The sequence below is a fragment of the Phodopus roborovskii genome, unplaced genomic scaffold, assembly GCF_943737965.1.
Source record: "Phodopus roborovskii unplaced genomic scaffold, PHOROB, whole genome shotgun sequence".
In the NCBI taxonomy this organism is placed as follows: domain Eukaryota; kingdom Metazoa; phylum Chordata; class Mammalia; order Rodentia; family Cricetidae; genus Phodopus; species Phodopus roborovskii.
The window spans coordinates 24,138,539-24,155,696 of record NW_026126558.1 but is presented as its reverse complement, the minus strand read 5'-3'; the positions used below and the strand labels follow the sequence as shown (position 1 = coordinate 24,155,696).

At 48.0% G+C, this 17,158-nt stretch overlaps 1 protein-coding gene across 1 annotated transcript; it reads left to right on the top strand.

Annotated features, from left to right (window-relative positions):
- The first annotated feature begins 10,465 nt into the window (after positions 1–10,465).
- On the top strand, positions 10,466–14,330 carry LOC127234727 (carbonic anhydrase 7). The gene is made up of 5 exons (XM_051201821.1): positions 10,466–10,571; positions 12,850–12,968; positions 13,334–13,429; positions 13,531–13,593; positions 14,076–14,330. Exons 1-5 carry the CDS (start codon positions 10,466–10,468, stop codon positions 14,328–14,330), a joined length of 639 nt encoding a protein of 212 aa, XP_051057778.1.
- Positions 14,331–17,158: the final 2,828 nt, after the last annotated feature.

Genomic DNA, 17,158 nt, shown 5'->3' with positions numbered 1-17,158 from the left:
GACTGAGTTAAGAGCACACCCTGCCATGACTTCCCTCCCAGCCCCTATGGAACCCAACTGATGGGAGAGAAGGGCATGAGGCTTTCCCAGCTCATGACGTGCATCTGTTGTCACATTTCCTTGTCCAGTTAAACAGGTGAAACATGAGAGATAATAAAATACACTCAGGGAATGCGAGAAGGTCAAAAGAGACAGGTGAAAGTTCACTCCATAGCCTCTCATTCACAATGGCACCAGGAAAGGAAAAATCAACAAATGTGATTGAAAATGAACTGGGGGCAGGGATGAAGGGTTGTACTTTGAGAAGGATTGAGTTGTTGATGTCTGTAAAAAGATACCTCAGAGCATGCATTTCTTACAATTTTTCATATTTACTTATTTATGGGGGTGTGTGCAAGAATGTCATGATGCACCTGTGGAAGACCGAAGACAACTTGCAGAGGTCACTTCTCTTCTTCCATGCAGGTTCCAGGGAAAACCCAAGTCCTCCAGTTTGATGGGAACCTTTTCCTCCTGAGCCATCTTTCTGCCTCTTTCCTTTAAGAAAAAAAATATTTCTAAATGTGCATATGTGTGTGTGTATTCACATTGTAAGTGCATGCGTTACAGGTGGTTGTGAGCCATCCAGTGTGGGTGCTGGAAACTGAACTTGGGTCCTCTGCAGAGCAACATGTGCTCCTAGCTGCTGGGCCTTCTCTCCAGCCCTTGAGATTTGCTAACTTAAAAAAAAAATGGTGCAAAGGAAAAGAAAGAACTCAGAAAGTAGTCTGTCACTTTAGTCACTGAAATTAAAAGATTGAAGCAGGGCCTTTCCAGAAGCAAGCTGTACCCTGTAGGCCACAAGAAGGAGTTAAAATATTTGCATGGAAAAAAACAAAAAACAAAGAAAGAAAGAAAGAAAGAAAGAAAGAAAGAAAGAAAGAAAGAAAGAGAAAGGAAGGAAGAAAGAAAGAAAGAAAGGAAGGAAGGAAGGGAGAAAGAGTGAAGGCCAGGCGTTGGTGGCACACGCCTTTAATCCCAGTACTCAGGAGGCAGAGACAGGCAGATCTCTATGAGTTCGAGGCCAGCCTGGTCCACAGAGCAAGTTCCAGGACAGGCTCCAAAGCGATACAGAGAAACCCTGTCTTGAAGAACAAAACAAACAAAAAGAATTAGAAACAAATACTATGACATTTCTAGCCTTACCAATTCAAGTCTGTTATTTCACCCATCCTTGTTGATCTCTACCCTGATGGTCTAGAGATTTAGGAGAAATTGATGGTCTAGAGATTTAGGAGAAATTGAAGACAGTCTATGATCTGTGAGAGACCAGCCAAGTATGAAAACAGTAACATCTCTTGTGGTGCTTGACCACTAGACCTCTCTGTCTGATCTTCTCCAACAGATGCTCATTGTCTGATTATTGCCTCTCTCCCTAACCTTATAAGCAGCCTGAAGCAACTGTGGGTCTATAATGTTCACAGTCATATCCCTCATAACTGACCCCCCACTTAACATTTGCAAAGTGTCTGATAAATGCTTCCTGAATGATGGGATAAAGAAAAATACATACATACATACATACATACATACATACATACATACATACATGCTTTTATTTATGTGTCTGAACCTGAGTTTATCTGTAACACATGAGTGCAGAAACTGCTGGAAGCCAACTTCAGTTACAGAAGCTTATGAGCCCTTGTGTGGGTGCTAGAAATGGAACCTGGATCCTCTGGAAGAGCAGCCAATGCTCTTAACCACTTAGCCATCTTCCCAGATCCCACTGTATTTATTCTGTATTTTATATTATTTGGGAGCTGGATGTGATATTGCATGCCTTTAATGCAAGCACTTGGGAGGCAGGGGTAAGCAGAACTTTGTGAGTTCAAGGCTAGTCTGACCTATATAGAAAGTGCCAGGCCAGCCAGGGCTACACAGTGAGACTGTGTCATTACAAATCAGATGATTTGCAAGATGACTTAGCAAGTAAGGACACTTAATGCTGAACTTGACAGCTTAAATTTGATAACCAGGATCCACATGGTGGAAAAAAAGAACTGAGTCCATAAAGCTGTCTTCTGACTTACACACACATCTGGAAACATGTGCACGCACGCGCACGCACGCATACACACACACACACACACACACACACACACACAGAGAGAGAGAGAGAGAGAGAGAGAGAGAGAGAGAGAGAACCAAAAAAATAAACATAAAATATTTGCTTTGGTTAGCAGGATGGTTCAGCAGATACAAGTGCTCTTCAAGCCTTGTAGACTGAGCTGGATCCCCAGAACCAACAGTAGAAGGAGAAAACTGACTCCCAAAAGTTGTCCTCTGACCTCCACATACATGCCATGGCACCTACCAAAAAGCACACACAAAACAACAAATCATTAAAATGACACTTGGCAATGTGTCTATCATTTACTCTGTTAATTTCATTTCTGGACATTTATCCTAAGGAACTCAACACACACAAGCACACACACACACACACACACACACACACACACACAAAGTTGGATGAATAAGGATGTTCAGTGCAATGTTATTTACAGTATTGAAAACTGGAAGGTCTACCAGAGCAATGTATGAAGAGTCAGTGTGAACTTCTTCAAGGCTAATCAAGCAGGGATGGATGTGCTTACCTAGGGCAGTAAATGAAAAGGCTGGTGACAAGGCTATATACATAATCTTGATTGCTTATGCATAGTAGAAAAGTCTGGCATGAGAGTCACTAAAATATTAGCAGTGGTGATGCTTGGGGAGTGATAGCACAGTAATTTAAATTTTCTTATTTTCTTACATGTATTTTCCTGATTCTAACAAAGTTTCTGAAGTAGAAATGTGTCTTTATAATTTTAAAAGAAACATTTGGGGTTTTAAATTCTCCAATGCACTACGCAAAAGGGGGAAAGGGTATAAATCCTAGGAACAGAGAATTGCATCTGGGGTGCCAGTAGTCACAGTTACTATCTCCTCTGACCATCTTGTGGTCTACTAGGCTCTCTATTCCAACCTTATAGATTAATTGATAAGTAAAATGTAAATTCAGACTCAAAAAGGTTAAGCTATCTTAAAGATGGTGATCCTGGGAGCATGAACAGCATTTTTGTGATCTACCTGTATCTACATTCCAAGACCCATTACTTTACACCATATGTATATATGTATATATGTATGCACACACACACACACACACACACACACACACACACACTTGAAGTGGGACCATATGTGGTGTGTGTGTGTGTGTGTGTGTGTGTGTGTGTGTGTGTGTATTGCTATGGACCAATGGACCAAAGAAATTCTTTTTAGTACTAAAAATAAAGACTCAAGCCTGGCCCACAAGCCCTAAGTATATAGGAAGGAGTGAAATGGAGACATTATTCTGTCTCTTGGTGTAGCATTGGGTGTCTGTTGTTTCAGTGTATATCCACAGAGAACCCTATAATATGGACAAGGCCAGGGCAATCCTGTCACTCTCTTCTAGAGCACAAACACTGTACTTTGGAGAAGGGAAGTGAGAACTGGCCAAGATTGTGTTAGGCATGGCTTTGTAAGATTCCCACACTCTCTTAATTCAGCCTTTTCTCATATTCCCACATCCTTTATCCCCCTGCACCATAAATAGTGAAAACCAGAAGCTACTGATGTCTCTGAGACCAAAGAGTAAACTGTCAAACAGATAAATTAATGTGGCCTTAAAGAGAGCATAATACTGAAACTGGAGGTGTCTGAATGGGAACACAGTGTCCCCCAAGTTGACCTGAGTAGGCTTCTAGGGCCACTATGCCTTCACTTGAAAGGACAGATGTCATTGAATTTTCTTACTTGTCTAAATTCACAGAACTAGGGGGAAATTACTGAAAACGATGATATGCAGGAGGGACAGAATTTGGCTCCTTCATCTGGTGTAATACATGGTGTGTACTCTAATCCTTGTAAGTGCAAAGGGCTAGTTAGTAAAGTTCACTTTCCACCTGCATTTTTACCCTCCCTACTCTTCCCATCTCCAGTCTCTCTCACATCTACCCAACATTCCCCCTTGTTTTCTTTAACTCCTTGCATATGTCTATACAAATGAGAAACAAATGTGGAATCCACTTCCTCCCCCTTGCTGTGATTTTAAAGGACTTGAGCGGAGGAACCTAACAGCCTAGATTTTCATTTTTGCTCTGTCATTCACTGTATACTTTTGGCCATCACTCAACCTCTCTGAATCTTGCTATCCTCATCTGTAAAATGGAGCAAAAATCTCCCCTGGGTTACTTGTCTAGGCGACACTAAATGCATATTGACGTGAAAAATTCCAGTTTTATTCATTTGTAATATTTATTTTATTTTCTATGTATAGGAGTTTTGCCTGCATGTATGTCTGTGTACCACTTGCATGCCTGGTACCTGAGGAATGGAGAAAAGGGCATTAGATCCTCTTGGAATTGGAGTTGTGAGCTACTGTGTGAGTGCAAGGAATCAAACCTGGGTTCTTTGCAAAAACCACAAGTACTCTTAAACACTGACTTATTTCTCTAGCACACCCCCATTTTATTATTTTTAAAGACTGTTTTATTTAATTTCATTTCATATTATATGTAGTTTGCCTCCAAGTATGTGTGTGTGTATATACTTGCATGCCTGGTAAGGATCAGAAGAGGGTGTTGGATCACCTGGAATGTGAGTTAGAGACAGTTGTGGATGCTGTGAACTTGTTGTCCTCTGCAAGCACAATGAGTTTTCTTAACCACTGAACCATCTAGCCACCCAATTTTATTCTTTAAGTAATATAAAAAATATATATATAAGGCCCCAATTGCTGCTGTGAAGTGGAGGGATCAATGGAGTCTGTTCCATCCAAAAATGCTGAAGGGCATTGTAAGTCTTTCAGGAAAGGGTATCTGGTTCACTTTAAGAGACAGGACTCTATGCCTCCCCTGGAAGCCATCATCTTGGCAATCTGTAGGTGATATTTCTAGCTTGAAGATCTAGAGCTTCAATAATGCTGAAATTGTCCAGGTGTGGTGGCACATGCTTTTAATCCCAGCACTATGGAGGCAGAGACAGGCAGATCTCTGAGTTCAAGTCTAGCCTGGTCTACTGAGCCAGTTCTAGGACCGCCAAGTCTACACAGAGAAACCCTGTCTCAAATAAACAAACACTGATGGGCTCTATGGTTGCTGGTCTTGGAAACCACCCCCTTTATCTAGAACATGAGTTTTTGACTCCTACCCTGAAGTCAGATCTGTATTGAGAGCCCCTTCTTGCTCTTGGGTCAAAGCAAGGCAACTTTACAGGACTAGCAAATCTCTGAAGTCAGTCCAGCTATCTAGCTAGCCATTAATGAAATATCTTTATCTGGGGAATTGGAAGAGGAAACTGAGACAGTGTCAGACATGTAGGGGAGCCAGGTAGATAAGATGACAGATGATATACTTCCCAAGGTTAATCAAAAGCAGAAATTAGAATAACAACCCCTGATCAACATCTGACCAGCAGAGAGATTCTACCAGTGGTTCGTCAGCTATTCTTGGGCATAAGGTCCTGGGTATGACTATTTGTCCATCCTTCCATTCACCCATCTATTTATCTTTCACAAACTGCCTGCTGAGGCCTAGCCAGAAACAAGCCCTATCTTTGGCACAAGGCCACATGAAAAGATGAATCAGTTTGGACCTACTGGAGCTAGTGGGTGGAAGATAGAAGACATCCCAGGAAGAGGATACAGTAAGGACCAGGGCTGGTGGATGGGGAAATGTTGGGCCAAGGCAGGTATGCAGGTTCCTTGACAACAAAGGGGAGGCCTAAATGTCCCAGCGGGTGCATTGATGGCTATGGAGAGGCAAAGAGAGGAGGCACAAACAGCAGGATTTAGAGTGATAAGCAGAAAGTCCCAGTAGGAGGGAGGCTACAGAGAGTAAGAGGGAGGCTGGGAAGCAGGACCTCACACTTGATTCCACTATAATGTCTTCACTGGGCCGAGCTAGCATCCTCCCAGCCCAATGGCTGATGCCACTCCTTCCTACTTCTACTCCAGGGCTCTAATTGCACTTGGGCCAAGGGTTTGGAGATGGCCAATCCTATGCCTATCCCTCACATCTACTCCAAGATGCCCAGACCTTCGTAGCCACAGGATTCCCAAGTCCTCATAGCATCTGAAATGAGACAAACAGGGAATAGATCCCTGGTGCTTTAGCTAGATGACCTTGGGCGAGTCATCCCACCTTTCCCTACCTCAGCCCCCTACCCTGTTACAGAGCTGCAGGGTAAACACCGTGGCTTGTGGAGGTGGGTATATCACAGGAAGGACCTAAAAGCTTGACCCAGCCCCCACCATAGTTTCTGGAAGACAGGCTAGCCTTCAGTTCTAGACACTTGCTGGTCACTGAAACCTTCTTTTCCACCTCAGGGGACTTGGGGGGCCCAAAACACAGGTCCTCAATGATGGCACTGGCTGCTCAGGGACAACAAGCCAGGGGGGGGGGCATGCAATGGGAAGTCCAGTAGTCCACAACGTGGATGGTAATCTCGTTTCCCAGAGTTCATACACGTGCTGGCAGAAAGGAAAGAGGGTGATGGGGACTCAGCCGATAAGAGATGAGGAATAGGCTTATCTCTTATTGACCTCCTACCTCGACTTGGGACTTCACCGGCCTGCAGGCCCGTGGGGGCAGGGCAGGACCAGCCTCTCCTGCACTGTTGGGGGGTGGGGGGCGGGCCCCTGGGGAACCGCTCCTCCCGCCTGCCACCACTTTAAGAGGCTGCTCCACCGCAGCAAGCAGGGCCGGAGCCGCAGACGGAGCGAGCGGACAGAGCAGATCCGTCAGGTACACCGCCGCGGGGACAGCAGCGGCATGACCGGCCACCACTGTTGGGGCTACGGCCAAGACGACGGTAGGCGCAGACCCCTGGTTCTCACCCAGCTGGGCTCGCTGCGACCCACGCTTCCGACCAGGTTTTCGGAACCCTCAAGACCCACGCTCCAGAACCCACCCGGACCTTTCTCTCTCGTGCAGTCCCCAGAACCCGACCCCTGCTTTGCATTCTCTGATCCGGGCGCAAAGTCCGCGCTGTGCCCCGGGCCCTCCAGGGAACCACTGGGCTGCTGAGCGCGCCCTGCCGCCGCCTCCGCGCAGCGCGGGACTGCAGCGCTGGCTCCCACCCGGCCCCACACTCTCTCTCCACCAGCGTGCACAGCGCTTGCAGGTGGCTCAGGACTACGGGGGCGGAGGAGGGGGGTGGCCGCGTCGCAGCGCCACGCGCGGGTGTCATTGCGGGGAGTGCGCACAGCGGGTATGCAGGGACCTCCCGAGAAGCGGGTTCGGTGTCCCCACGAGAGTTTCCGCTGGAGTGTCCGAGTTGCGGTGCAGGCTGGTACGCGAGGAAAGAGGGAGGGCACTTGGGGACACACGCGAATGTCTGGGTGTCTACACCCGGTAGAGTGTTTCAGCGCGTCCTAAGTGAGTGGGGCTATGGGTACTGGGTTTGGCCAGGAGAACCGCTTCTCCATTCTGCCTCAGTTTCCTCTTCATGCAGAGGGAACATGGACGAAGCCAGTGAGTCAGGCAACTTGAGTGTGGGACAGGTCAGCTCCCTTTGGGTGTGTTTCTTACCTAGATGAGATAGGGTGTGGGGCAAGCAAAGGCTTCCCCATTTCCTAGAAAAGGTCAATCACTCAGGATTGTGGCTGTCAGGAGGGGAACCCAGGCCGGGCAAGTGGAGGGGGATGCAAGTGCTGGACCGGGTACTGTTCCTCTGGCCCCACTTTTTCCAGGAATAGTCATTTTGTGACAGAGAGCAAACGCCCTGGACTATTATCAGGATTAGGAAACTGACCAGAGATGTTGCGGTGTTGTCCTCTCTGGAACCCCCCCAAAACAAAGGATCATGTCTTGGTAGGGTAACCTCAGATTTGGACATATTGGACTGGACAGAAACATTCAGGGTAAAAGAGGGTGACAGAGACAGGCAGAGATGGAGAGAGAGGCAGAGAAAAGCCAGGTTGATAAAAGACCATCTTACCCCCTGCATGCACTGGATCTGCTTTTAAGTGCCCTTCCTCCCCCTCACCCGCCCCCGTAGTCCCAGTACCCTATCCCTAACATTCCTGTTAGCCCTGTCCTCTAGCTCTGTACCTCGAGCATCCTGAACAGTTTGTACCTAACCCTCACCCAGTCAGACCTGGGCAGTCTAGCTTAGAGGAGGGAAGGACAGAGGACAGAGGTGCCTAAATGCGGCAGTGCTCACAGGGCTTCAAAAATAACCCAGTAGGGCTGGGCCACCATTCTGAGTCATCCATTGGGGACACAGCTCTGTCGGCAGGCACCTGCTGCTGTTTTCTCGGGAAAACTTAAGAAGCCAAAAAGGGGGAGAAGCGCCAGCCGGCAGTAGCTCTAAAAATAGGCTGTATCTCAGGATGTTCCCTAGGGAGATGCTGAGCCTCCCCACTGCAGATGCAGCCTCTGGGAGGCAGGTGGTGGGTGCCTGTGGGTGTGCATGCAGGTGTGTGTGTGTGTGTGTGTGTGTACGTGTGTGTGTGTGTGCACGCACACTCTTGGGTGTATTCATGCATGGGTATGCGATCCCTTCATTGGGATTCCAATAGGAGGTGTTTATGTATGAGGGTGCATACGTGTGTATGTCGGATGCAATCAGCAGGGCCAGTGGGCAGGGAGAGATTGGACCTTCTTGAGGTGAGCTCAGGTCACTGCATATTCATATATATATATATATGCATGGACCTGTCAGCACATGTTTGGGGAAGACAGGAAGATGCAGTCCATACACATACCATGTGTTTTACCCATGCATGTGAACATGTGTGAACATGCATGACTCACCCTTAGTTTCTCATCTACAGCATGCGCATCATGCTGGTTTCTACCTCATAAAGTTGTGCTTATGAGGAGACAAGCTGGGGTACAGGTGGATTTACTATCTGGAACCACCTCTGAACCTATGGCTGTGTTATGTCCCTTGCCCTACAATGCTTCCCGAAGCTCCTATCAGTGCTAGTGAAAGGAATGGGAGAGGTTTGGAGGCTATTTCCCAGACAAGATAACAGAAAATGAATCAAGAAGTGGACAGAGGTGGGATTAGAACTCAGGCTTTGTCCCCTTCCCTTCCAGAACTTCCCTCATCCCACAGCTTGACTGGCCTGAGCCCTTGATCCTTCCCTACCTATAGGCCCTTCAAACTGGCACAAGTTGTATCCCATTGCCCAGGGAGATCGCCAATCACCCATCAATATCATATCCAGCCAGGCTGTATATTCACCCAGTCTGCAGCCACTGGAGCTTTTCTATGAAGCCTGCATGTCCCTCAGCATCACCAACAATGGCCATTCTGTCCAAGTGGACTTCAATGACAGTGATGACAGAACTGGTAAGTGGCCTCCGCCAAAACCTGGCACTAATCCCCTTCATGCCCTCACCATGGGTGGGACAATCTTATGAGGGGCAGCTTGCTGTGATAGGGAAGGGAAACTCTACCTCTCACCAGCTGTGGTGAATCCCAGAGCTCAGTTTTAGTCTTTCATTGTATAAAGTGGAGTGATAATATTCTCTAGGGTCATAGAGGGGCAGTGAAAAAGAAACTGATGTGATGTTTGTAGTCCCGCATAAAACAGATGCTCAAGAAATGCTAACTCCTTTCCTCCCCTTCCTCTCAGAGCTTCAAATTGTGTTTACTTTTACTCCTAGCTTCTCATTGACCTACTTGAGGCCTAGGGCCAAGCCCTCTTCCCTGTGATCAATCCAGGCCCCCCAAAGGAAAAGGAGGGGACTGAGGTGTTCTGTGTGCCAGGCTACATGCTAGAACTCAGGCAGTCCCAGACAGGGCGGTGGTGGTGGATACCTTTAATCCCAGCCCTTGGGAGACAGAGGAAGGCAGATCTCTGAGTCTGAGGCCAACTTGGTCCACAACAGAGCAAGTTTCAGGACAATGAGGGCTACACAGAGGAACCCCATCTCAAACAAACAAACACAAGAAAAGAAGAAAAAAAGAAAGAAGGAAGGAAGAAAATGAATTCAGGCAGCCTCTCATTATTTAGTCTTCCCAAGAATCCAGTGCCATAGCTGAGGCTCAGTGCTAAAACACTTACCCAGCATGCACAAGGCCTTAGCTCAACACTTCGAGGGCTGGGGATACAGCTCAGTTGGTACAGTGCTTGCTTAGAATGCACAAGGCCCTGGGTTTGAGCCCCTGCCTCTCATAAAACCCAGATTCAGCAGTACATACTTGTAATCCCAGAACTCTGGAACTGGAGGCAGGAGAATAGAAGTTCAAGGCCAGCCTGGGCTAGTGACCCACTCTAAAACAACCACCCTCCCATCATATGGGTTATCAAATGCCCAGCAAGCTTTTGTTCTTGCTGCAGAAGGAAGACAGTCTAGGAGACCCCCAGGAACAGAAGGCAAGACACCCCTTCATACTGACCCCTTCACCAGCAGCCCCAGACACAGGATATGGCGTCTAGATGACAGTGTATGAAGTAGTTTGTAGGCCAGAGCACACCTGCTCCAGCTTCATAGGCCTCTCCGACTCATCCATGACCTTTAAGGGCCTTACCACCATGGACAAGAGTGAGGCCTGCAGGAAATTGTGGCAGTGCCTTCCCAGGCCTCTGCCTTAGGACCAAAGTACAGGTTTCCAAGATAAATTCCCTGGCAGGCCTTAGGAATATTCTGTAGTGAAGGAATTTTGTTCTCATCACAAGGTCTGTAAGGGAGAGTGGTGAGAAGAGAACCTGTTAGGGTTTTTTATGTTAAAAAAAAAAAGTTGTTTATTTTACTTCTCCCCACCCCATACTCAATGAAAGCACTCAAGAAAACTTATCTGCCAAACAGAAAATCAAGAGAAAAGAAAGCCCTGCTGTTTATAGTATATGTATTAGTTGCTTAGCTCTAAGATCTTTGGGAGGGTAGTTTTAAAAGAAAAAAAAGGAAGAGACTTAGCTAGCTACAGTTTTTCCTGCAGAACTAAGCCTAGCAGAGCCTTAGAAAAGAGAGACAGTATATTACCTTGTTTTGAAACCTAAGAAAAATCTTTTATCCAGATCCTTGGAAAGGCAACATGGGACCCTAGACAACCCTGGATGATAGTTTATGGAGGAGCAGTTTTCATGGCTGTCCCTTCAAACAGCCTTCAAAGCTTCCACTCAAACATGCCTCTTTGCCTTAGGATCAGAGTCCAGGCTTCAAAGATAGATTCCTAGGTAGAGGCCTTAGGCAACAGTCTTTACTGAGTATTTGTGTTTGGTCTGAGGGTTCACATGAGAGGCCCAGCTGGGGCTCCACTTCCCTGCCAGGCCTGAGGAGCCAGGGACTCAGTGGAAAGAGGAAGACAGATGGGACTCTGGCACCATCCATTGTAGGTTACTTTGGAGGTCAAGTGGGCTGATAACCACAGAGCACCACTGAACAGTCACAGTGAACAGTGAACATCTGCAACCAGATAAAGCAGGAAGGGAGATGCCCCTCTGATACCATCCTGTAGGGTTCTAGGAGAGGAACACTACAGATGGACCCAGAAGTCTCCCATAGAACAGCCTAGGATTCTGTGATGAGCCACCAAGCCCTGACTCTTTTTGTCAACCAGTATTATGACCCCTAGATCCCGTTTCTGACATAAGGCAGGGCAGCAGAGACAGGCCTCTGGTTTTGTCCTGATCATCCGTCATGAAGGGGCCTGGTAGAACTCTGAGCTTAGAGCTGTCACTTGATCTAGGAGCTCACATTCAAGCCTAGTTAGGGCCTCTCCACCAACAGATCCCTTTCATCTGGAAATTCTATCAGTCTCAAGAGGCCTTATGTGTAGCCCTAGATCATCTGCTATCAAGGTGAGAGAGTCACAAAACCAGCATGGCTGGAGCCTCTAAAGATGCCCTTTATACAGGGGGTGGCCCTGGGAGGCCCTGAGATTATCTGGGAGGGTAGGGACTCTCCTATTCCAAGGCAAGGCAAGGGTCCAGGTTGTTGGGAAGCAATGTGGCCTATCTGGTGATTAACAGTTTGAAACACAGAAGAAATAGGTTTGCACTGTAGCTCAGCACCTCGTTTTATAACCTTGACCCATTTCCTCCTTTATAAAATAAGCCAGGCAAGGAGCCATACTCCTTTACTCAGTACTCAGAAGAAGAGGCAAGCAGATCTCTGTGAGTTCAAGACCAGCCTAATCTCCATAGTGAGTTACAGGCCAGCCAGAGATACATAGTGAGACCTTGTCTCAAAAAAAAGCAATAAATAAATAAATAATAAAGTAAGATAAATTGGTTCAAAAATAAGTTCTGTCTCTTTTGAGCTACTAAGATAACAGACAAAATAATTGTTCCAACTCAGCCTTGGGTCTGGACCCCAGACATGGGAGGCCTATTATTAGACTAAGAGGTAGACCAGTCTTCAGGAAACCTGGCAGGAATTGGAAGGAGGGACCAATGCAAAGCCCTCCTTTATCAGAACAGCTATCTAGAAGGCTATCACACCTTCTGCCTTGATCCAGACTGGTGGAGGGGAGGGGGATCAGACTATATACACTGGTGGTTTCCACATGAAAAGTATAGCCCTTAACCAGACTTGGTAGTATAGGCCTATAATCTTCACCACTCTGGAAGCTGGTGCAGGAGGATAAGTTCAAACTGAGCCTAGAAAATTAGCAAGACCCTACCTCAAAATACCAAAAGTCCAAAAAGGGTCAGAGATAATAGTTCAGTGGTAAATTGCTTGCCTAGCATATTTGAGACCCTAGGTTCAATCCCCAACATCTCGCATGCACATGTAGTCCCTACCTGGACTGCCTGGGACTGCCACCTACCAAGTCGAGTACTGTGCCATGTGGACTGCCACATCTCACTTCTACCCACAGTGGTGACTGGGGGCCCCCTGGAAGGGCCCTATCGTCTCAAGCAGCTCCACTTCCACTGGGGCAAGAAGCACGACGTGGGCTCAGAGCACACGGTGGACGGCAAGTCCTTCCCCAGTGAGGTGCGATCTTTGCTGCATCCCTCTGCTGCCTGGGAAAGAGGGGTGTATGGGACAGTGTGGGGCTCAAGGATGCCTGGGGCAAGGGCTCTGGAGAACATGTGGAAGTGTACCCAGGGCCTTTGGGAGAGACCCCCTCCTCGTCTGCATGATCTCCACATCCCTGAACACATCCCAGAGTTTTAGGAAGGGCCCCGAAATGGGATGGATGCTACCTGTTGTTCTCTAGGGGCTTCCTGGGATCCTGGGATTAGGGGGCTTGCAGCCCCATCTCTTCCAGAGGGAGCAAGGGGAGACTGATTTCATGTGCCTATTGCTTCTGGAAGTGCTCAGTCCTGGCCTGACTTGGCTTGTTTTTGCCTCTCCAGCTACATCTGGTTCACTGGAATGCCAAGAAGTACAGCACTTTTGGGGAGGCGGCTGCAGCCCCTGATGGCCTGGCTGTGGTTGGTGTCTTCCTAGAGGTAGGTGGTGGATCCCTGGGGCAGGGAAGAATATGGAAGGCTCATATGCCCTTATTTTAGAATGAAGGGATTGGAGGCTCATACTGTTTTCTCCCTAACAGACAGGAGATGAGCACCCCAGCATGAACCGCCTGACAGATGCACTCTATATGGTTCGGTTTAAGGTGAGACCAGAGGTTGCTGTTCCTTTCTAGAGTGGCCAGCTGGGGAGAGAGGATGGATGAGACTGGCGCATAGAGTGGCCCATTGACTTTTGCCTTCTGACAGCACCTCTGGCTGAGACCCAGGATCAGGGTCTTCTTCATCACTATGGGTGCCTAGCATACTACTTGGTAGGGTATGTATAAAGTACTGATCGTATGGATGGTGGTCTGCTACATAGCCCCAGCGAGGGCATCCAAAGGCAAGAGTATGAACATGATGACCAGAGAGTCCCTAAAGCCACAGCTTTTACATGTAAGCAAACGAGAGGGCCTGGCTCTGCCTGGGAGGTGGCACCTGGGGTCACAGATGTTTGCCCACAATTTGCATCATCATGTCAAGAAGAGGCCCAAATCCTATTGACCTGATGGCAATAAGCAAGGAAGCTGCTGGGCTGATCTTGGTAGGAGCTCTATGCTAATTCCTGGGTTCCCATCCTGCCCAGGATACCAAGGCCCAGTTCAACTATTTCAACCCCAAGTGCCTCCTGCCCACCAGCCTGCACTACTGGACCTATCCCGGCTCCCTGACCACACCACCGCTCAGTGAGAGTGTTACTTGGATTGTGCTCCGGGAGCCCATCAGAATCTCTGAGAAGCAGGTGAGTCCTCCCAGAGTTCCAGGAATAGGAGCATTCAGATTTCTACCATGGCAGGGTAACCCCCCAACTAGCCCCTTCCCATTTGATTCCCATCATTGACTGCTAAACCAAAAGATCTTTCATTGCTGTACGTTTGGTTGCTAGTCCTGGGGACCTAAGCCTGGAAGATGGGAAGAGGCCTGACGCTGGGATTACTCTTAGTGTGTTGCAGTCATAAAGTTGCTAATGTCCAAATGTCTCAGTTAGACAAGATTGGAATTAACCTTCAGATTCCATGTTCAAGGGCCCATTAGGAAACAGATAACTAAGGGTAGGGAGAGTGAAGCCAAGCAGGAGAAGCAGAAGGGTAGAGCTCCCTAGGCAGTATCTGGGATTATAGAGGAAAAGAGCACCCATCCCTGCCCTGACCATCTTTTTACCTTAAGATGGAGAAATTTCAAGCTTGCTTTTCACCTCAGAAGATGATGAGAGGATCCACATGGTGAACAACTTCCGGCCACCACAGCCACTGAAGGGCCGGGTGGTCAAAGCATCCTTCCAGGCCTGACCTACCCACCCACCCAGCCAGCCACTGGGGCACCATCTTCCCAAGGGCTTCCATGTCAGCGGACACCAAACCATCTGCGGCTCTCTCCCTGAGGGTGCTGTGGGCCCTCCTTCAGCTGGCTCGCCCCTTAGCTACATTGGAGGGTTCTTGATGGGACTCTTGAGTTGGGGGTACCCTTCTGCTGCCCTGGGGGCTAGAAGAACAGGAACTGAGCAGGGTCCAAGCCTGGGCTTCCTTTGCTCCCCAAGACCCAAAGGCCCCTGAAAACTTCCTCTTGTCTTCCCTGCTGGCTATGTCAGCAGCCCCAGCTGGAGCTCACACTGTGATGGCCAAGACACAGCTCCTTGGGGTAGGCAGCTGTCTCTGCCATAAAGACTCAAGCAATAATTAGAGGTGGGCAGAGCTGCCCACTCTGCATTACCTCTTTTGCAGGCCTCTGCCATACATGCACCTCACTGCCAGGCCGTTAAAATAGCACCCAGATGCTGGAGGTGATGTGGCCTCCTCCAGCCACCTGCTGTCACGGCAGGCCCCAGCTATAGCTTACATACTGTCTCCCTCTGTTCCTACCCAACCACCAAAGCCACCTACATAGCAATCCATTCATGTACTAACGAATAAATTCATTTATTCATGGAACAAATGCCACCCGAATACCTATGCTCTACCTATGCTCTGTCCAGGACTGTTCTGGGCTGTGAGAGGCGGATAATAGTGAGTCAAGGAGGGACTGGCACTAGGCAGTAGTTGTGGGAGCAGAAGGAAGTAGAGTTGTAATTCTAGCCAGTGTTCCATGGCAAAAAGGAGGATCAGCACATTTGAGGTAAAGGACAGGGCAGGGCAGGTGTGAAGTTCCCAGGTGAGAGCCTAACATGACTGTAGAGCTGATCCACAGGGCAAGGGTTTGGAGGGTGGGGGAGGGCCCAGACTATTGAGGAGCCATCAGCAGGGCCAGGTGTGCAAATGGGAGAGAGATTCTCACACAGTAAGGGCAGGAAGTGGCAGTCAGTGGCAAGGAGACAGAGAGCAGCAGAGGACAGGTGAAAAAGAAGAGACAAAGAATGTCCCCAGGGAGAGGGTGGGACAGAATCCTAAAAGGAATTGATTGTGTTAGATGCCCATATTTGCCAGCCCCAGAAGGAAATGTTAAGGTGGCACAAAAATCTAGATCTAAACTTTGTATTTTCCAAAACCTGAAAATGAGTGTGTGTCCCCTTCAATTTACACCAGAAATACTTCCCGAGGCTGCTCACCTTGGGGTTTAGAATCTCAGTGAGCATTGTGACCCTAGTGATGCAGCTGGGCAGACAGCACACAGTGAAGGGATCCAGGAATAAAGGGCTGGGGACATGGGGTAGCAACCAGTGCAGCAAAAGTGCAAGTTTGGTCACAGGTGGGGAGGGACCACTGAGGAGCACCTTGGGGAGAAAAATACGGGCTGAAAGCATGGCTGGCAGGTCACCTGTTCACAATATCCCTAGCTTTTGTCATTTTCATTGTATTAGAACCACTGAGCCTTGGAGTTCTATGGAAGGTTAAAAGGGAGCTTGCAGCAAGGGTTTGGTGGCACATGCCTTTAATCCCAGCACTCAGGAGGCAGAAGCAGGCAGATCTCTGTGAGTTTGAGGCCAGGCTGTTCTACAGAGTGAGTTCCAGGATAGGATCCAAAGCAATACAGAGAAACCCTGTGTTGAAAAACAAACAAAGAAGGAGGAGGAGAAGGAGGAAGAGCAGGAGGAGGAGGAGGAGAAGGAGAAGGAGAAGGAGAAGGAGAAGGAGAAGGAGAAGGAGAAGGAGAAGGAGAAGAAGGCCAGGCTTGATGATATAGGCATGAAGCCTCAGCAACTTTAGAGGCTAAAGCAGGATAGTAAGTTCAAGATCTGCCTGAGCCACAGACTCAAAGGCAGCTAGAAAGCAAAAGAGAGAGGGGCCCCAGGTACTATCCCTCTCTGAAGAGCTATAAATAGTTGTTGGCTGGTGAGAGAGGGAAAGCCACTTTTGTGTGGGGGTGGGGTGGTTACTGATAGGTTGCTTATGACCCGGTGTATGGCTGGCTCCACATCCAGCCTCATACGGTCAACATTAATGGGATTTGGTAGCTCTTAATAATAATGACATGATGTTGGGAGTAAGATGGGTTGGTGGGTCCCAGGGAGAGTTGGAGGGATCCCAGGGTCCCAGGGAAAGTGGATAAGATCAAAATACATTGTATACATGTATGAAATTTCCAGAGAATAAATAAAAAATGAAAGTAAAAAGAGGGCTGGAGGTGTAGCTTAGATATAGCACTGACCTAATATGCATGAGGCCCTAGGTTCAATCCCAATTCTATAAAAAAGACAGAGAGAAAGAGAGAGGAAGAAGAAAAGGAAGGAGAGAG

What these genes read in the sequence shown, in the direction of transcription:
- LOC127234727 (XM_051201821.1), top strand. Translation starts at nt 10,466, where the DNA reads ATGACAGTGTATGAAGTAGTTTGTAGGCCAGAGCACACCTGCTCCAGC. An exon ending in CCTTACCACCATGGACAAGA is followed by an intron (nt 10,572 to 12,849) that starts GTGAGGCCTGCA and finishes TTCTACCCACAG; the next exon opens with TGGTGACTGGGGGCCCCCTG. An exon ending in TCTATATGGTTCGGTTTAAG is followed by an intron (nt 13,594 to 14,075) that starts GTGAGACCAGAG and finishes CATCCTGCCCAG; the next exon opens with GATACCAAGGCCCAGTTCAA.